At 41.6% G+C, this 19,787-nt stretch overlaps 3 protein-coding genes and 1 pseudogene across 3 annotated transcripts; all 4 read left to right on the top strand.

Annotated features, from left to right (window-relative positions):
* The first annotated feature begins 4,967 nt into the window (after positions 1–4,967).
* LOC115688472 (auxin response factor 9-like) lies at positions 4,968–9,404 on the top strand. The gene is made up of 14 exons (XM_030614298.2): positions 4,968–5,352; positions 5,487–5,623; positions 5,791–5,886; positions 6,226–6,282; positions 6,375–6,527; positions 6,619–6,703; positions 6,823–6,913; positions 7,026–7,190; positions 7,280–7,393; positions 7,491–7,563; positions 7,649–7,793; positions 7,896–8,503; positions 8,591–8,778; positions 8,879–9,404. The coding sequence occupies exons 1-14, from the start codon at positions 5,331–5,333 to the stop codon at positions 9,009–9,011; spliced, it is 2,067 nt and encodes a 688-aa protein (XP_030470158.2). The 5' UTR covers positions 4,968–5,330; the 3' UTR covers positions 9,012–9,404.
* A 1,485-nt stretch (positions 9,405–10,889) lies between these two features.
* On the top strand, positions 10,890–14,150 carry LOC115688463 (26S proteasome non-ATPase regulatory subunit 8 homolog A). The gene is made up of 6 exons (XM_030614282.2): positions 10,890–11,072; positions 11,954–12,032; positions 12,369–12,471; positions 12,664–12,927; positions 13,305–13,416; positions 13,831–14,150. The coding sequence occupies exons 1-6, from the start codon at positions 10,968–10,970 to the stop codon at positions 13,969–13,971; spliced, it is 804 nt and encodes a 267-aa protein (XP_030470142.1). The 5' UTR covers positions 10,890–10,967; the 3' UTR covers positions 13,972–14,150.
* Positions 14,151–16,197: 2,047 nt separating this feature from the next.
* Positions 16,198–19,787, top strand: part of LOC115665246 (protein ABIL2-like) — a 33,127-nt pseudogene continuing 29,537 nt past the window's right edge.
* On the top strand, positions 16,564–19,407 carry LOC115665804 (protein ABIL2-like). Its single transcript, XM_056317836.1, has 10 exons — positions 16,564–16,572; positions 17,009–17,139; positions 17,418–17,500; positions 17,594–17,744; positions 18,074–18,173; positions 18,258–18,347; positions 18,545–18,587; positions 18,664–18,749; positions 18,882–18,970; positions 19,088–19,407. Exons 2-10 carry the CDS (start codon positions 17,032–17,034, stop codon positions 19,256–19,258), a joined length of 921 nt encoding a protein of 306 aa, XP_056173811.1. The 5' UTR covers positions 16,564–16,572; positions 17,009–17,031; the 3' UTR covers positions 19,259–19,407.

The following is a 19,787-nucleotide window of genomic DNA, read 5'->3' as shown; positions in this document are numbered from 1 at the left end:
GGTAGATGCATACGCCGGCTTGGAATGAGATCAGGATGCGGATGACCAATCTGGACACGAAAGGGCGGAGAATTCTCCCATCGCGAATTCGGGGGGCGTACCTCTACGATCGTCGCATAAACTAATATTATCGGAAAGGAATAAGAATACGATGTAATCGTCGGTCGATCGATCGAGAACAAAAGCATCCGGCTCTTGGGTAAGCAAGCATCTTGGACATTCCTCGTTGGGGACAACCGGGGATTGCTATATAATGTCACAAAAAGGTGCAAAAGCTACCGGGCAGAGCACAAGCCATAGGCTTAATCAATTCAAATTCCCATTAATTAATCGGCCTAATTTAGGTAAAAGTTAGGCCTAAACAAATGGTCGACCGTCCTTTATGCCGTGTCTTCCAGGAATGAGGAAGGGAAGGGAAGGGAAAAGGGTCGTTCCTACGCAAGACCTCTTTTTACAACTCATCACCGCAATAATGTTTGGTGACAACAGCAATAATTTCATCTGGGGTTGTTCGTCCAATTTGCCAGAGCGTGCAGAGTCCTTTGCTGACCGCGTAACATGCATTCACAAATCCACCGCCGTACTGTTTGCATGAGATGGATGATTGATAAATCCCACGCATAATGCACGTAATAAGCTAGGGAAAATTGTCAAAAAAAAAAAAATCTCTTAAAGTTTATAACTAAATTAGCTGAAAATTGCGATCTGCGCCCATGTCAGCAACTTCCGGCCTGAATTGTCAGAAGGACTGTATCGATAAATTGTCAAAAAGTTTATGACTAAATTGATAAACTTGAAAAATTTAAGAAGTGGATTAACCACTATATAATAGGTTTGTGATTTTTTTTTTGGACAAATATCCCTCCAAGCTCGGATCCGTTGGCTGCTCCACCTGGCCAAAAGCTTTGATTACACTAAATACATTTCTACACAAAATACCATCTGTGGCTGATTGGCTTGGTATCTCCCACTCGTATTTTCCTAATTCTGTAAGTATTTGTCTCTATGATCTTTTCTATGAATAAAAAACATTAGAAATTCTTATAAAGGTTGGCTACTATCGGTCCTATAGTATTTTGTGATCGTTTTATTTCGAACTTGGCACATCACCATTCGATCATAGCATTTCCGAGGGAGACGAAGGAGAGGAAGGTCTAGCAAGGGATTCATGCGTCTTCTTTCATTTCCATTGATTCAAAATGGTGGCTTGCCAAACAAGGTGTGTGAATTCGATTCAAATATGGGTATTTATAATTTTATATACGGGTATTAGATTGTCTATTTTCAAAGGAAAATGTATATACATCTCTATTTCACTTGGAGTTACGCACCCTTTATAACTTAATGCAGCTCTTTATTCGGATATGTTATGTGATTACGATTATCATGACTATTTTAAGCTGATCTATTGACCAAAATCTCTTGTAACTGTCGTCAAAATGAGAACACAACAATTGGGCAATGATTTCCATATTTAATCTTTTACTATCTTGAAAATCTTGCCGACTCGTACAATTCATCTTCAGTTTACGGCGAACCACTCGAATGGTGCACGGGGCCAATCACGTGAAAATGCTTTTTATTGACTATGGATGTTATAAAGGATATGTTAACGAGTGTCCTGTAACAAATTAATTCTCAAGACACTAATCGTATGCGAGAAAAAGATAATCGATCTTTCGAAAAAGATTATAAAATTTTCTTAATCAATTGCTAAACAAGTATTCTCGAACAAATTTTAATAGGGTTTAATACCACGAAAAATTTCAAACTAGTACGCCGATGACAAATTTACCTAAAACTAATTTTTTGACATCTAAAAATCCAAAACCGGTGTATCCGTGATAATTTTACCCTTTATAAGTTTTTGTTAACTTTTACTATCAAATTGCCGAGTTGGATGACACGTGACAGTTGAAGGGTGTACCAGTTTAAGGTTCTTCCTCTATGTTTGTCACATGTGTACCGGTTTGTGATTTTTTGTGGCATTTAGAGGGTAAATTTATCACAAATTCACCCGTTTGGGATTTTCGATGATAAAAAAATTAGTTTGGAGTAAATTTATCATAAATATATTGAGAATTTGAGGTAAATTTACTATAAGTGTATTAATTTTGGGTTTTTTTTTTATAGCATTAATCCTTTTTAATAAAGTGGATGCTGCAAGGAGTCACGAGCATGAATTCGAAACCACCGGGGATGGAGAGAGGACAACGCGGGGCGAGAGTACGAAATCATTGCATCCTGGCCTTTGTCCGATCATCATCTGTCCCCCCAACCACATGTGCATTTGCAGCAGCACTCACCCAGCAAAACCTGCTGAGTTCATCATTTCCTGTACGTCCCCCCCTCATAGGACCCTCCTTCCGGGACACGTCACCATCAACCCCCCTCGAAATCTTCATACCAAAAAAGGAAAAAAAAATATATATATAAATAGTCTATGAATTTTAATTCAATATATAATAACGTAATTTCTAAATTTTTTTTTTGATCGAAAGATTCCTAAACTTTGGATTCCTGAATTTTAACCTAATGTGCAATATCATCCATGAACTTTTAATTCATTTAATGTGGTCCTTGAACTTTTGATAGTCCTCAAAGGCCTAATTAAAAAAAAAAAAACACTAACTGTACCTCAATTTATTCAATTTGGGACTTGAGTAAAAATTAGTGCATTTTATCGAGACAAAAAAGTTCGCTCCAAAATTGTCACTCAATATAAAATCGATGCTTTTTTTTTTAGAGGTAGCCCATTCCCAGATTACATGAAAAAGTTCAATGTTACTCTCGAACTTGAATTAATAGAAGGAAAATATTGAATATTTTTATATCGTCTAGAGATCAAATTGAACATATACCTTAATTTAGAGATTATATTGAACAATTTAAAAGTTTAGAGACGATATTACATATTAAATAACAAATTTAACGATCACATTGAACAAATGAAAAAAATTGAAGATAAGATTTCACGTTGCTTCAAAGTCCGAAGACTATTTGTGTTATCATACCAGAAAAATAAAAAGGGCGGGAGGGAGGCAGGTTTTGCTACAGTGCGGGGGCGCTGCAGGGGGAGCTAGCCGTGTTCACACGTGGTCCCGAGACCCGCTCTGACCTAACCACGTGGATCGCCTGGCGACTCCCCGATGACGTGTGCCCCCCTGGACCGCAGATTCGTGTGGGGACATCGGAGTCCGGACAACAGAGTCACAGCACTGACCATATAGTTTCCTTTGCCTGGGGACAAGGCTCTACACAAGAGGGTTCAACGACGAAAACAAAAAAAGAAAATGATAATAACAATAAAAGAAAATTAAAATAATAATTTTCTTTTGGGCGAGATCGTCAGCGTCCCGAGTCTCGTGGGCGCGTGAAATAGTTGCCGACCGTTTTGACCGGTCGGAGGACGCCGATTCGCCGGTGCGTCGATCCGCCGCTGGTTCCGCACGATATGCTTTTGCTTGGGCAATCGGTTTGACCGGTAATCCTAGTATGGCGCATGATGTTCCTGTCGAGATGGGAGGGTTTAACTCCATGATGCGTACGTTTTAAATGATTTGCACGTGCGTGGCTGTCCAATCATTTCTCCTCTTTGCGTTGATACTAGAATCATTAAAGATTATTATACATAATTAGGGTTAGACGCCGTTAATAATATCAAACCGGGTGTATTAGTGTAGCATTTATCTCGAATTAATTATCGAGTCACCAAAAAGCCCCACTGCGCTAGTGCTCGTGTCGCAAAAAATTACGGATCCTAGCATGGAATTCGAACGAGCTTTTAAGTGGAAATTAGCAAATTTTGAAAATTTATATATTTTAAGATTTTCGTGATTTGTAATCTTTTGTGACGCAAAGATTAGTTCGGGATAATTGTGATACGTGCCTACCAGGTTGAGATTATTTTATGATACGAAAATTAATTCGTAGTAAATATGGCGATGAACTATCGATTTGGAATTTCTGGTTGCATCGGCCCTCGTAGTTTTGATTCGGTGCGACTAGATGAGTTTTGGTGATCACACTTTCAAGTTGTTGGACGGGTAAATAAAGGAATGTTTTGATTTTTATATTATAAATCACATATAAATACTGTGAAATTTATTAACAACAAGAATTCCATCGAACACATAAACAAAAATCCAACATCCCTATTTCCGGGCGCGGACCGGTACAGGTCTCTCCTTCATATCACCAGTCTCCGCAAAGCGAGGACAATGGCACGACCCGTAATAATCGGTCAACACGGAGGTCAAACTTTAAGACCGGGACGAATATTAAAACCTTAAACCCGAAAAAAGGAAAAAAGGAGAGAGAGTCCCCCAAAATTCTGCCGGTTTAACTCTAGCCAACCCTGTTGCCTGCTTCGAAGCAGACAACACAAGGGACGGCCCCTCCCTAACGGCGACTCCCGACGGCGACGGCCTCCGTTATCCTGGACCACCTCCCCTCCGATCGCATCCCGATGCCCCCCCCGCAGTCCGTACAGGCCTCCCAGCGCCCGGCACGCTCATTAAACTAATCGGACTCCCCTCATTCAAAACAAGAAAATTAAAATAAAACAAAACACCAAAAAAAACAAAACCCCCGCCCTCCACCCGCGCACGCCGTTACCGTCGCCGTCACCGTGAGCGCGCGCTAACCCGTCGCTCCGGTTGAACCGCGGTTAGCGTTTCGGGGCAGCGGGGGGGGCGGGGGCGAGCAGGGGGGTTAACCAATGGCATCGCGCAACAATGCACACGGCACGCGCAGAGATAGAGATAGAGATAGAGAGAGAGAGAGAGAGAGAGAGAGGTAAAGTGGGGAGGGAGGGAGAGAAAGCTCTTTGCGTATAATAAGTGGAGCAAAGCGGTTTCGTTGATTCTCTGAACGGCGTTCTCTCTGTGATTCATTTCTCTCCCATCAAGAGAGAGAGAGAGCGAAGGGCCTAGAGAGAGAGAGAAAGGAGAGGGAGAGGGCGGTGCTTCTGGTCCGGTGCCGGCGAGGTCCGCGGTGGCGGCGGCGGTGGCGGCGCGGGTCGTAACGGCCGTCGCGGTCGCCGAGAGGACGGTGCTGCTGGGGGGGGGGGGGGGGTTTCTCTGGCGTTACGTCTTTGCTTCTGTTTCTCTCTCTCTCTCTCTCTCTCTCTCTTCGCGGAGGAGGCGAATCGCATTTACGGCTCGCGGGCTGTGAGTATTTCTCCGCGGCGATTGTTTTGCGGTTACATAAGGAGGCGTACGGACGGACAGACGGACGGAGGGAGCTAAGCTTCTAGGGGACCTTTCGTCTGTGATTTCGCCGGCCGGCGGGGGTGCAGCTTCGGAGCCGTTGACCCAGGCGGGGCTCAGATGATGGCGAATCGAGCTGAAGGTGAGCTCCGCTCCGGCGTTCCTCCTCCTCCTCCGTTTGTTTTCTCGCGTTTTCTGTTCGTTTTTTGGGAGGAAAAATGTTGAGGAGCTTTGGTTTCTTCCCCTTTCTCCGGCGTCTGTTTCCGACGGCGATAGGTTGTGGAGGCGGAGGCGGCGGAGGAGGAGTTGAGGACCTCTATATGGAGCTGTGGAAGGCCTGCGCGGGGCCGCTGGTCGACGTCCCTCGCGGAGGAGACAGGGTCTACTACTTCCCACAAGGACACATGGAACAAGTGAGTGATTTCGGTTCCAGAATGTTAGATCGGTTAGAGGATTTCGCTTGTCTGCCTTTCCCTAATCGCTGCTCCAGTTCGTTTCCATGTGTGGGTGGTGCTGCTTCTTTTTGGGTAGTGGGAATTGAGTGTGTTCCTTTTTTGTTGCCATTTCTGTGGATTTGTAGCTGGAGGCATCGACAAATCAGGAACTGAACCAGAGGATTCCGCTCTTTAGCCTCCCTTCCAAAATTCTTTGCCGGATTGTGCACGTTCACCTCCTGGTATTCTTCTTCAAATTCTTGTTGTTTTCGCGAGAATTGATGTTCTTGTTCCTTCTTTTATTGGGTAAATTGCTCGGTTTAAGAATTAGTTTGCCGAGCTAAACCATATTTCGGCGTTCGTCGGTTATATTTATGGTCACGATAAACTTCTAGAGGCACTCGTCCAATTTGGTGGCAGCAAGGGTTTCGATTTTCTAATCGGTGGAGAGGAACTATATCAGTTGCTTCGCGGCAAGGCTTTTGCCTTGCGATTGGAATTCTTGACAACCAAAGGTTGCATTGGTTGAGCCCTTGGAAGCTTTGATATTAATAGATTTTGCTTTATTGTGTTATTTGTAGGCGGAGCAAGAAACAGATGAGGTTTATGCACAGATTACTCTGATTCCAGAAGGAAATGTAAGGTTCCTTGTCCTTAGATGTTTTCCTTAAGGTTGTGATTGCATATGGTGATTAAGTCAAATGATTTGGGGATGTTGTCTCTTGTTTAGCAAACAGAGCCTACCAGTCCTGATCCATGCGCTCCAGAACCTACAAGACCGAGAGTTCATTCTTTCTGCAAGGTTCTAACTGCCTCTGATACCAGCACACATGGTGGCTTTTCTGTTCTCAGGAAACACGCCACCGAATGTCTTCCCCCATTGGTAATTGATTGCGAAACTTGAACAACCAGAGGCTTTCTTCAAACTTTTGTTTGGTTTTGTCAAATGGGCCTTATCTCCCTGTCTTCGTCAGGACATGACCCAGTTAACCCCAACCCAGGAGTTAGTTGCCAAGGATCTTCATGGATATGAATGGAAATTTAAGCATATATTCAGAGGTGTGTAGCTCACACAATCCTTTTCCATATAGAGTAACTTTTACTCTTTTGTTTCATATTGAATGGACTGATGCCAAAAGGCGGCACTTGTGCTTTTATTTTGGCCTGAAACCTGACAGGTCAACCTCGAAGGCATTTGCTTACTACAGGATGGAGTACGTTTGTCACATCGAAGAGATTGGTTGCTGGTGACTCGTTCGTGTTCTTAAGGTGTTTCACCTTATGATTTTCTGTTTAGACACCAGTTTCCTTGCCCTATCCGGGAACGTTTTTGGCTTTTTTTTTTTTCCGGAAGTTAAAAGATCAGTATGTGATGTGATAGGGGGGACAATGGCGAATTGCGTGTTGGAGTGAGACGAGTTGCTCGTCAGCAGAGCAGTATGCCTTCCTCAGTGATTTCGAGTCAGAGCATGCACCTTGGAGTCCTTGCGACTGCCTCTCATGCTGTCACGACTCAAACTATGTTTGTAGTTTATTACAAGCCAAGGTTTGATACGCCAAATTAGTGTCCTGTATCACTGTATGATTGTTCCTGCTGAATCACGCTTTTGATTAAAACCAGCCCTTTTTAATCAGGACTAGTCAGTTCATCATAAGCTTGAACAAATATTTGGAGGCTGTTAACAATAAATTCACAGTTGGAATGAGATTCAAGATGAGATTTGAGGGTGAGGATTCTCCAGAGAGAAGGTATTGGAATATAAGAATGACTGTTCATTTAAGATCATTGAGATTCAATTGTATTTTTTCTCGTGTTTTATATGTCCCGTGTATTTTGTTCCATTAGGTTTTCCGGTACAATAGTCGGGGTGGAAGATTTCTCGCCTCAATGGACTGATTCAAGATGGCGATCATTGAGAGTACTGCTTTGTTCTGCTGTTCTTGTTTATAAAAAGTAAATTACTATTGAGAGATAATCTCATCCCAAGTATCTCTCTTGCTCAGGTTCAATGGGACGAACATGCATCCATCCCAAGACCTGACAGGGTATCACCCTGGGAAATTGAACCCTTTGTGGCTTCTGTGCCTGCAAGCATCCCTCTATCGACAGCAGTGAAGAGCAAGAGGCCCCGTCCAGAAGTCCCTGCAGGTTGGATATAATGTTTTGCTGTACTATATGGTTTAGCCTTTTAGTTTTGTGCTCCATATTAAGGTTACATTCTGACAATCTCAGTGTCATTTCGTGTTCTAGATGCTACTGCTGCGTCTGCTATCTGGAATTCTGGATATACACTGACCCATGATCTGAAACAACTGAGAGTTACTGATGAGGGAAAAAGTAGTGATGGTCATTTTATGTGGAATTACAAGATGGCAGATAACAGCACTGGCAGTTCTATAACAAGGGCCCAAACAGAAGGGGGATGGCTGTCTTCTCCATGCTTAAGTGTTTCTCAAAATATTCTACCCGATGCAGCGGATGACAGGAAGAGCATCTCTGCTTTGCCTGTGCCCTCCAAGCACTCAATAATGCATCCATCAAGCTTGAATAATGAACAGATGCCCAACCCAGTTGAGGACGGTAAAAAAGTCGAGACAACTTCTAGTTGCCGGCTGTTTGGTATTGATCTGATTAACCACTCTTTAAGTTCACCTCCTTCGGACAAGGCACCTGTTCAATCTATGTGTGTATCAACTGCTACAACTGAAGGACATGTTCAAACCGCCCTGTCAACAGCTGATTCTGATCAGAAATGTGATCTTTGGAAGGCTTCTGAGGAAGTAAAACAAGGACAGTTGCAGAATCTAGGGAGAGAGACGCAGACCAAGCAAAGTTGCTCCACTAGAAGTCGTACAAAGGTATGTCTCAAACAAAATCAAACTGACTTATTGCCCTAGGTCTGTCTCTAAAATTCAATCTCAAAGGTGGATTCATGTTTTATAAAGGTTCAAATGCAAGGAATGGCCGTAGGTCGTGCCGTGGACTTGACCATGTTGGAAGGTTACAGTAAACTGATGGACGAGCTAGAAGAGATGTTTGACCTCAAAGGACAGCTTCGGCCACGAGATAAGTGGGAGATTGTCTTTACTGATGATGACGGAGATATGATGCTCATGGGCGACGATCCCTGGCCGTAAGCATTCTACTGAGCTACCCAATTTCAGCTTGGTGTAGAAGTTTCCCTGTATCACTGATATCGACTTAAATTGCTTGTGCCATCTTGGTTTTTTCAGGGAGTTTTGTAACATGGTGAGAAGGATTTTCATATGCTCGAGCCAGGATGTGAAGAAAATGAGCCCCAAAAGCAAGCTCCATGTGGTACAAGGTGAAGGCACCGTAATAAGCTCGGACTCAGCAGATAACTGACTCGACGGAAGGCTCTCTCTCTTTCACTCTCTTTACCTTGTCACTTTCTTTTCTAGTGGTCATTCCGTTTTGTTGTTCTATTTGTTCATACAAAAGGGAGCTGGTTTACATTTATTTAGAGGGATGATGTTAGTTTGGACAGTAATGTAACCGGACATCCGTAGCTCGTTTTTAGGAGCTGCTAACTTCCAAAATGAACCTCATTATGCTAAGTGAGTTCGAGGGCTGGAGGGAGTTAATGCATAAGAGTCGAGCACTAGAGTCTGTGAATACTTTTAATTTCTCCATCAGGTGGAGATTGTCGTGAGGTCTCTGTCTCTTTGTACTTGTAAATATGCTCGTGGCAGGACAATGATCGTTGTTAGTGACTACAAAGTTTCTAAGTTTAGTTTAGTCGCTTTGGTTTCCTATTTATTTTTTTCTTTTGAGATTGCATTTGATCAAACATCATCCTGCTTTCGGCTGTCCGTAAAAGATTTAATTTGTCATTGTCACTCGAGGGATGTTATGTGGGAAGTCGTTATAGGCCTTGTTTTGGGACGGTCTTCTTCTCTCTGTCCTTCAACTCGACTTAGGACCGTGTGTTCATGTGATTGGCAGACAAATACCTCTGGGCACCTGAGCCTGATGAACGACGAGAACTCCAAATCTTAAATTTTGTCACGGAAGTATAATTGAGTCATAACCTCTGTTACAAAGGTGCAATCGATTTTCAACTAGGGCATTCAGCAGAAGGACTTCATTAAATTAATTTGGCAAGTTTTAGAATTCGATTATACTTTTTGAAATCATTAGGATTTGATTGTATTTTCATGATGAATTTTAGGATTTGATTGCATTTTCATAAACAAGTTCTAAGACTTATAATGTACTTATTCCAAAACAAAAGAAGCATAAGTTGTAATATAGAAAATATGTAGAAGTATATGATCTCCTATGATAGAATGTCTAGGAAGAAAAACAATTCTTTACCCATCTCGTCTCGTTTTTGTAAGAGCAAATTTTTCTCAGCAAAATCCAGTTTACGCGGAAAATAGATCGTTGAAGCTTTCCTATCCATAGCATTGCAACCAAACAAATGGACTTTTCAATCGCGTTGAGTTTTTTGCAACTGTTTCATGCAAGTGAAATCTTGATTTCCTCTCGTATCTCTTCATGAATATGACTCCATTTTATTGACATTATGTAAGAGACTGCCTTCAAATAGTTGCAACTTCTCAAATCATCTTAAATCATTTGAAACATCGTCTAAGGTTAGTGTACTCTCCAAATATGTGGTGCCTCACACTCGATAAAGAAGTGATAAGTTTTGCATCGCATGTGAAGTCATAAGTTATTAAGTTCGCTCTTGCGTTATCTAGAGATAAGAAGAGAAGGCATCAGATCGACTCGACTGAATGAATGAAATGGGTAGCTCGTCGTGTGATTTTAGTAGGCCGGAGAATCGCAATTAAACACCTGAAAATCGATTCATCGATCCTATTCCTTACCCAGCAAATAAACCCGAAAATCAACAACGCTTCATTCCAGTACAATTTTCTAACCCTATCGAAACTTTATATGTCCAGAACAAGATTTCTGTGAGCGCTCGAAAAAAGTCATGAAAAAAAATCATTCAGCTCGTACCTGTCTTGGCAAATTTTGGCAAAGATTGAACAATGCTCTCTTCCACCAAGCCCGTGATGAATGAGATGGATCCTGGAAACGAAAATCACACTGTCGACCATCAAGCCCGTTCCCATCTCGGCCATCTTCGGGCCCAAACGCTCTCGGGCCCAATAATAATCTTCCCAGCCCGGCCCAATCGCGCCCCCCACGCGCCGGCCGCCTCCTCCCTGCCTTCCTTTGTCTTGTCAGGAAAGCAAAGCGCAAGCACGCTCTGCTCAAGGACAAAGCAGCAAGCAAAGACCGAGCGAAGGAGAGAAGAAGAGAAGGAAGAGAGGAGAAAGAGAAGCCATGGATCCGAAGCTCACGGAGGTGTCGCAGCAGTTCGGCCGGTTCAAGGCCGCCCTCGTCAGGAACGACTTCTCCGCCTGCACTAGCCTCCTCTCGCAGCTGAAGGTTTGAACCCTAATCTCGCCCCCCCTCCCTCCCCTCTTTGAGCTGCTTCGCGATGGCGAATGCTTGGTTTGATGCCGGTCTGAGCGCGCGCAGCCGAGCTCCGCGACCGAATGTTTTTGGTTTATTAGCTTGTTCTGGGGCCCCTTCGAGCGATCGATCCCGGTAATCGCCGTTCTCCGGCACGTCTTCGGCCTCCTTTGTGCGGTTTTGGCTCAGTACCGTTGCTGAATTCGAGAATTTTGGGTTCGCGGTCGTGGTGCTCTCCGGTTGTTTCCGAGAGAAATGGAATTTGTGGGCCCTGATCGTATTGCAGTGACCGGTTTTCGCTTTGGTCTTCTTGCGCTTCTGAGTTTCGGCTGTAGAGATTAAGCTTTGTCCTGAATGTGGGCTGGGTCGGGGACGGATGTGGGAGTAAATGAGAGCGTAGATGTTGTGAGGTTTAAGATTGGTGATTGGGTATGCCGAGATTGAATCGAAAGTTTTGATTTTTTGTCATCACCAATCAACTCTGGAAGTGCTGCCGGTTGTTCTGTGGAGAGCTGAATCCGATTCGCGGTATGCGAGGTGCACATTTTGAACTGGTTGAGTTCAAGAAGGCCTTCCCTGGCATGAGTTGCATTCTGTTAATGCTTGAAGCTCACAGATTGCCCCCATTTAGGACGAGGTTTGAGTGGAGAACAAATTGGAGGTCTTCGTATATATAATTTCTAATCATTGTAGATTTCGCTCTGTAAATTGTTACTGTATGGAGAGTTTGCTTGCCAAATTTGTTGTGTAGAGAAGAGTGTTGACTGAGGTCCCCACTTTAAACTGTGCCGTCTCTCTTGTACGTGTATCTGTCATTGTATGTATGCAATAAGTAGAAAATGTTCATTGTACAGGTTTTGCTGACAGAGTTCAAAAGTCTTCCTCCGCTGTTTGAGGAAACACCAAATGCTGTCCATGAATTGACTCTTGCAAGTAAGATCAGGTTTACTCTTTATTGTGTTTGATTTTTTCTCCTTGTTGTGGGCCTAGTATGGTGCTTTAGTGGTATGCAAATGGAAGTGGAGAAATCTGAATTTTTTTCCTGGAAACTGCAAATTCCTTCTCTATATTCACATTTTGTGTTAAAAGTGGAAGAGAAGTGTCTTCTGCTGAGTCATACACTTTATAATGTGTCCCTTTAAGGTATCAATTGAATGTTCTTGGGAAATAATTTGGAGAACTTATAGTTGGTCTGATCATTCTGGTTGGTTGCTTGTAAGATGGGTGCCTGTGGCAATATTTTTATCTATATGCTCTGTCATTCCGCAGGAGATATTTACGAGCATGCTGTTATTCTAAGTGTGAAGATGGAAGATCAAGATGCATTTGAGCGAGATTTTTTTCAACTGAAGCCTTATTATACAGATGCAGGGTAAAATTTTGTGCTAGAGTTGCTTAAAATTGTTTGTGCGTACTCATTTGCGCGTGCATGTGCAGATGCTATAAGGCATTGGACTTGAGTTGCTAGATTATGAGAAAGATTTCCCATCCTTATTGCTTTATTAAACATTTTACTCTCATCATTTTTATGTGAACTAACTTGAGAATTCTTGTGGCTGAGCAGTGGCCGTATTCCACCATCTCCTCAAGAGTACCCTATTTTAGGTCTCAACCTGTTGAGACTCCTTGTGCAGAACAGAATAGCTGAGTTCCATACCGAACTTGAATTGCTTTCATCTGCTGCCCTGGAGAATCCTTGCATCAAGCATGCTGTTGAGTTGGAGCAATCTTTCATGGAAGGGGCCTACAATCGTGTTTTGAGTGCTAGGCAGACAGTGCCTCATGAGACTTATGTTTATTTTATGGATCTTCTGGCCAAGACAGTCAGGTAATTACCGTGTTTTTTGTTGTTAAGATGTTAAATCAGTCAAAAGATTTGAAGTTAGCTTCAACTGGGTAGACTGGATTAGTAATCAGTAAAATTAGATATATGTCTCTTCATATATTTGCAACAGAAAGTATTGTTGGAAATGTATGGCATTTGCAATGGGGTGATTGAGCATACACTTGTGTGGCTTTCTGTTGCCTTTGAATTAAATACACAAGTTCATGGCCTGTACTAATCAATATCGACCATCACAATATACAAATAGAAACATGAAGTGTGACCCATCTAGATTTCAAGGTCTTAGTTAAATAGTGAGATTGTCATACTTAAAGATTCTCTTATGTGTGCTTACTTTATTCTTTCCCTTTTTACAACAGAGATGAAATTGCTGGATGTAGCGAGAAAGCATATGATTATTTGTCAATTAGTGACGCACGGCAAATGTTGCTATTCTCCTCTGACCAAGAACTTGCGGAATATATCAGGGAGGTAAATATTATGGGAGGACTTTAGCCTTCTCTACCTGGAATTCTATTCTAATTTGACTAATTAAGTCAGAAGGATAATATACTCTCCAGCATCAGTCCAGACCTTCCAAGGGTCTCATTAAAACCTCTTCTATGGAGTTGCTAATTTATATCCTTTTCAACGATTATGGTAGTTTATCCTATCTTGGGATCACAGACAGATATAAAACTTACACTTGCCACATCTACGTGTCATTTGGCCCTTGCTTTCACTCTGCTGGGGTCAAACTAGGTAAGTTGGGGTCAGTACTGAAACCTCGTGCTTGAGAAAGCGCTGATGTAGATAGTAAACAGTAGTCCTACTGTGTTGAAGAATTTATCTATGTAAATAGCTGTAATGTGGAGCCTGAGCATTTCTGTATCTGTTGGAATGCAGGAACATCCCGAGTGGGAGATTAAGAGTGGGTTTGTATATTTCCAGAAGGCGAAGGAATCTGCACCTTCGAAGGAAATTCCTTCCCTGCAGCTTATCAATCAGACTTTGAGTTACGCGAGAGAGTTGGAGCGGATTGTTTAGGATCTTCTGCCATGCGTGGTGGTTTGCACTGACATTTGCACACTTAAAAGATTGGTTATTTTGTGCTAATGGCATATCATCCCTTTTGCCCATTTCGAGAAACTTGATATTCTTTTTAAAGTCTGTAACTTTATTTGATCATTGTGTTGGAATTATCTCAGCAATCACGTTAGTATTCATATCCATGTTAATTTGTTTTTGTATTTGTTCAGTAGGAAATATCCTACTGAAGATGGATAGCTCGGAGAATGCACACGTCCCTCTTAACCAATCTAACCCTATGAGTAGACCTAGATACAATTAGGTTTAACTGTTATAGGAGAATCGAATCTATGCACACTTGGTGACATCAATTGTCTTCATTGTTCAAAGAGTTGCAAGGCATTGACGTAGGAATAGGCCAACTAGTGTTGCTCGTGTCCAGTTCAAATTTTAGTTCGGTAGGTTTGAAAAAGTCATATTGCTACGGCGGATGGCTTTTGCTTACTCTTGGTTGTCAGTATCCGGAAGAGATGACATAGGAAAATCATATCAGATATTTTCCTTTTCCCCATTTTTCCTATACTCCAGTTTGAGCTCTGTGAACATGTGGTTCGCTTGGTACATTTGCTGCGATAAAGCTCTCAGGACTGAGCAGAATCAATGATTCTGGGTTTGCATTTTCTTAGAGTCTTTCATGATCCATGATTTAGCCTCTGCATGGTAAAATAAAAGTGGTCGCTAGTTGCTGTTGACCGTCTCTGATAACTGATGTTCCTCCTACTGGGCAAGAACAATGGAAGTCACCATCAATTTGCTTAATTGATACTTCTAACGGATCGGGGAAACAGCAAGGACGAGGAATTTAGTGGGTGGGTATCCAACAATGGTCCGCCTCTTCTAAATCATGGTTGTCATAATGTACTCACTCGATGTGCAATCATCGACAAATCTCATCATATCGTATGATGATGTAATAACCAAACGTCTGAGAAGGAACTCCCAACCACTCATATGTTTCCAATTTCTTAGGCTCTTTTTCGTCTTTATTCCATTATTTTCTAAATAATTGTTGATTTTTGTTGTTTCTTTACAAGTAGGCCCTTCTGCTCGACAGTGCACGATTTGTTCCCATCTTACCATGTAGACTTGCTCGATCTCGTATCTTGACTACTGTATTTACCAAAAAGTTCAAGAGTGCAAAGATTTTGCCACCTCACTTCTACTGGGATTTACACCGATGTATTGCAAAACCTCACTATGGTTAGATTTGCATGCACAGTGGACCACCAGCGAATCCTTGAGACGTATATAGAAAACGTACTGCATGAGTTAGAGCTGGTCTATATTAGATTAAATGTCAATCAGTTACTGAATTGAATGCTTTAAGCCCTGCATCTTCTGACATCCTAAAGGAGTCCACTGATGACTGTCATTTTGCATAATCGAATCACAAAAAAGTGCTCGGCGAGTGCAAATTGAGTTAGGAATGTGATAGATCGACCCTGGGTAGGCCGATGAATGAGATCACCCATCCTTGAGTTTTACACCTAGTATGACAAATTTTGTTGAAGAATTAAACTGGATCATCAGCGAGAAAATTAGATGGAACTCCCAATGACTTTGATGGCGATACGGTTATAAATCACCACCCATACATGATTTTTATGTAGTCAAATATCCAGTTAATCTTTTATTTTAAATGAACTATGTCCCTTTTTTTTAAAAAAAAATTCTGTCTTAATGTAGTGGGGCTCAATTGATGGAAAGACTCTAGCTGACAGCAACCGACAGCTGATGTATGTCGGCTGTGTAGAGGATTGACTTACATTGTAGTACCAAATGCCAAACCGACACCACGTCTTTCACACAAGAGAAGGTTTCTGTTTTCGGTGAGTGATCTTGAATGAAGATGATTGTACTACCCATGATGAAGAGCAAATATTACACTTGATCATTGCATAAGAATAACTGGTAACATCTTCGCTTACGTGTCACTCCTCGTGTAGATACGCAGGGATGATATAACTCGTAAGCCAAATGAACAGGAGCGGCAATTGGATTGGCAAGAGTCTACCTTTTATGCTCGATATGTAAAAGTTTAAATTATTAGATAGAAGAAAGTGCTCGTACATGAGAGGCTCACGGGCAAAAACAGTGACTAAGAATTATTGGGATGCTAAAGTTTTCGGATGTTTCACTTTGGTAGTTTTCTGTTTGGGTGTGCATTGCTTTCAGAACTTTATTTCCAAAAAACTCAGTGCCTTTCTTGTCCTTGTTAGTAAAATGTAGCCTTCATCATACCCCAATTATTACTCTCCCCGACAGAGACACTCAAACAAGCTTGTGACAAAAGCATAAGGCACAAATTGCACAAACAACTATCTATAAAAGCCCATCTTCAGCAAGAGTCATCACTGCCTCACTCTGACACTTGGTGGTGACACATCTCTGCAAAATGATTTTTCTGCTTTCTCTCCCTCTCAATATCTAAGGTGAAGATCACTATTTCTGGTTATGGCCTTTTGGATATGTTTCTTTTCTTTTCCTTACTGAGGAATGTTAGTGAGCTGAAACTACGCTGGGGACTGTGTTGTTGTAGATAGAAAGGGAAAAGAGCAGGTAACGTCATATTCGTTGCATGTGCTTTTTGCTCTCCTACTGGGATTTTTTCTCTAGTTCTTTTTGGACTTGCGGTTTAGCAATGCTCTATGTGATCCGTGAATTGACAAAACAAGAAGAAAAGTTTGCTTGCGTTGGCAATAACTGTTGTCATCAGAACACGAAGAACTCTCTGAGTTTTGCAATATCTCAGGATTTTAGCCTCGGCTTTGATGGTAGGAAATGGTTGAGATAAGAATAGGGTAAGAACATCAAGAAGAAGAAATTACGTTTTCATGATTTGGCAGGACGGTGAAAGATAATAGAGAAGGAAAATGTTCTCTCGGTTAGAAGGAAAATTACAACTAGGACGAGACGGTGTCTTGGAAATGGATAATGACAGTCAGTGCACGAGTGTGTGAATTTGAATCTGATTGCTTCATCTTCATTGTAACAGGTGAAGATACTCTAAACTTTGGTATGATGGATGTTTCCCAGTTGCCTTCTCCAGTTTCCGCTCCTCAGCAAGCTTCACATTATGATGAGCTCTCCATGAAACAGAGCTTGAACTTTTCAGATAGCTTGAAGGTACTTATATAAACACGCACACCTGAAGTTTTCTTCAGTACATAACTACTAGTTACTTTTACTAGGTTTACCTTGAAATTCGATTGGTGTTCCGTTATGATCTCATTTATCCATTTTCATAGTTGTCTGTGTTCATGAACCAGTTGCTTTCCTCTACTTTTTTTTCACTTGTTAGATGATCAAATTCCTCATGATCTAGTCTTCATCATGTTCAAATTTCGGGGTGAAAAGGTTTGGTTTTGTCTTACATGCTGATTGTAACCTTTTTCACTAATCAGGACCTGAAGGATCTTAGGAAGCAGTTATACTCGGCAGCTGACTATTTTGAATTGTCTTACAACAGACATGATCAGAAACAAATGTGAGATAAATAGGTTTTCATTTCATTGTCGTGTACTGGGTTGAGCATTTTTTTCTGTTGCGCATCTGTTAAATGGCCTTGACAATATTGTAGAGTGGCGAACACATTGAAAGATTATGTGACAAAAGCTTTCATAAACACTGTGGATCACTTGGGCTCCATGACTTATAAGGTCAACTGTCTCCTGGATGACAAGATTGAGGAAGCATCTGCAATTGAGCTCAGATTCTCTTGCGTTCGACAGGTCTTCTATATTGCATACCCTCTGATTTACCATGTGCAGGGTCTAACAAATTGCAACTTACCAAGAAGAATTAAGTTTTTGAAAATCTGAAATTACTTTAGATAAACTCCGTGACGTGTCGGATTATATTACATTGTAACAAACTAATTGGCAGAGCAAAACATGTTCTAAATAGCAGAACATATCCTGCTTCAACATTAATATGGAAAATGGCATAGAGAACAACTATCTCTCGTACTGTCGATTTTTTATTTTTATTTTTTTATTTACTGTCGACTTATTCATCACAGATAACGAATATAATTTTCCACCCTGTTTTTGTGCTTTAGAGACTAAGAATGTGTGAGATGTTCATAGACCGTGGAGGCCTTTCTCAGCAGTCACTAGCGATAAGAACTCCGAAGCACCACACGCAATATATCTTACCAGGCACGCTTCCCTTCACAAGATTTGTCATTGGTTTATTATGATCAAAAGTTTCGAGTTGGCTCGTGCTTAAGAACTTTCTTTCAGTTTCAAAAGCTAAAGACGGTGGAGTCAGCAAGAATCCGCGATACTGTATGACAAGTGAAGTATATGGCGAAATGTCCGCTGGTGAACATTGTACGACTCTTTTTCTGTTTTAGCTACCACTATGCAAATTGCACGGAACAAGATTGGTCTATTAGATAAAAAGCTCATTGAGTCATAGAACTAGCTGATATCTAGCTCATCATTTACATGTGTTCAACTTATTCCATCAAAAAGAAGAAAATCAAATGCTACTACTGATGTACTAATGACTTTTTTTCTTTCCGAAGACATATATCCAAGAAATATAGAGACTTCTGCATCATTTGTCAGGTAACATTTGATGGAATCTGTGCTAATCATCCTAGCTTCGAAAAGACCCGATGCTAACAGTGGAACCCTGATGCAGGAAACAGCATTCGGCAAACCAGTTTCCACAATCCTCCCCAGCCGGCACCTTTTCATTCGCAAGTACTTCATCCAAAAAAAAAGCAGGTCAGTACACTCGACTTGAATGCTCTAGATTGCCATACCTAGCGTTTGCGTCATGTTTTCAGACCCTATGATGGTATCATATGTCGTGTAGTCAGACAAGCTCCTAATGCAAGCCGCACTTTTTCTTACCAGAAAAATGCGCCTCCCCATTTCAATTTCAACTCACACGTTCGGGTTCTCTTGTCTATAGATCTCCAAACCCTTCTAATGCCAAAAGACGAGTAAGCATCAATGAACTTCAGTGCAGCTTAGCTATTAAGCTTTATTTTTTGTTGGACATGTCTTGCGGACATGATCTCTCATGATCGATTCTCTTATATGCCCACATGAACATCCAGTACCAATCGGAACCCCGAAGATCCACTACAATGTCTACTCATGTTGAGAGGAACAGAAGAACTGATATCGAGCTATATTCCAGCAAAAACAAACGTCTCTTCAAGGCCTTGCTTAGCATGTGGAAGTCGAGAAAGGACAGCAAGTTATACAAGTTCTTGGACGAGAACTAAGAAGAACAGGGGATAAAGGAAACCAGATAGACCCATATCTCAGCTTCTTTGCATCATAAGTGTACTTCAGTATGTTGAAGATCACTGGAAATACATTAATTATGTCGTGTAACTAAAAACGTTTCAGATCAGACTGCTGCAAATGAACTTGGCACTAGAACACTCCACATAAAAAAAAGAGCTCGACTGTACAGATTTCATGTGTGATAGGCACGAGATTCTTGCGCACTCCATCCCGATTCTTGACAGTAGCAATATAGTTGATTGAGCAATGGATATGGTTCAAAATCCAAGATCAAAACTGGGACACTCAGCCTTCACTTTCAATGGATCTCTATCTCCTTCAGGGGTCATCCTTTCATCATTAGCATTGCCGGGAGAACCACGTGAAAGAGATGCTTCAGAAACAAGATTGTTGCTGCAGCATTTGGGGTGAGCTTGTTCATGAGAAGGCTGCAAACGTTAATTGCAGCAGATGTACATGCTAGTCATACAAAGCTCAGTGAAATTAAGAATGTCCTCAAGGTAA

This window comes from Syzygium oleosum, unplaced genomic scaffold, assembly GCF_021117445.2.
Source record: "Syzygium oleosum isolate NSW1041296 unplaced genomic scaffold, Sole_v2.1 Sole_v2.14, whole genome shotgun sequence".
Taxonomy (NCBI): Eukaryota; Viridiplantae; Streptophyta; class Magnoliopsida; order Myrtales; family Myrtaceae; genus Syzygium; species Syzygium oleosum.
The sequence above is the reverse complement of the archived record's forward strand: the minus strand, read 5'-3'. Positions and strand labels throughout refer to the sequence as shown.

Bases quoted from the DNA above. Each gene is read 5' to 3' on its own strand.
- LOC115688472 (XM_030614298.2), top strand. From the start codon at position 5,331: ATGATGGCGAATCGAGCTGAAG. The intron at 6,704-6,822 runs GTGTGTAGCTCA...GAAACCTGACAG, and splicing joins ATTTAAGCATATATTCAGAG to GTCAACCTCGAAGGCATTTG. The intron at 7,564-7,648 runs GTACTGCTTTGT...TCTCTTGCTCAG, and splicing joins CAAGATGGCGATCATTGAGA to GTTCAATGGGACGAACATGC.
- LOC115688463 (XM_030614282.2), top strand. From the start codon at position 10,968: ATGGATCCGAAGCTCACGGAGGTGTCGCAGCAGTTCGGCCGGTTCAAG. The intron at 12,928-13,304 runs GTAATTACCGTG...TTTTTACAACAG, and splicing joins CTTCTGGCCAAGACAGTCAG to AGATGAAATTGCTGGATGTA. The intron at 13,417-13,830 runs GTAAATATTATG...GTTGGAATGCAG, and splicing joins TTGCGGAATATATCAGGGAG to GAACATCCCGAGTGGGAGAT.
- LOC115665804 (XM_056317836.1), top strand. From the start codon at position 17,032: ATGATGGATGTTTCCCAGTTGCCTTCTCCAGTTTCCGCTCCTCAGCAA. The intron at 17,501-17,593 runs GTGAGATAAATA...ACAATATTGTAG, and splicing joins AGACATGATCAGAAACAAAT to AGTGGCGAACACATTGAAAG. The intron at 18,174-18,257 runs GCACGCTTCCCT...ACTTTCTTTCAG, and splicing joins CACGCAATATATCTTACCAG to TTTCAAAAGCTAAAGACGGT.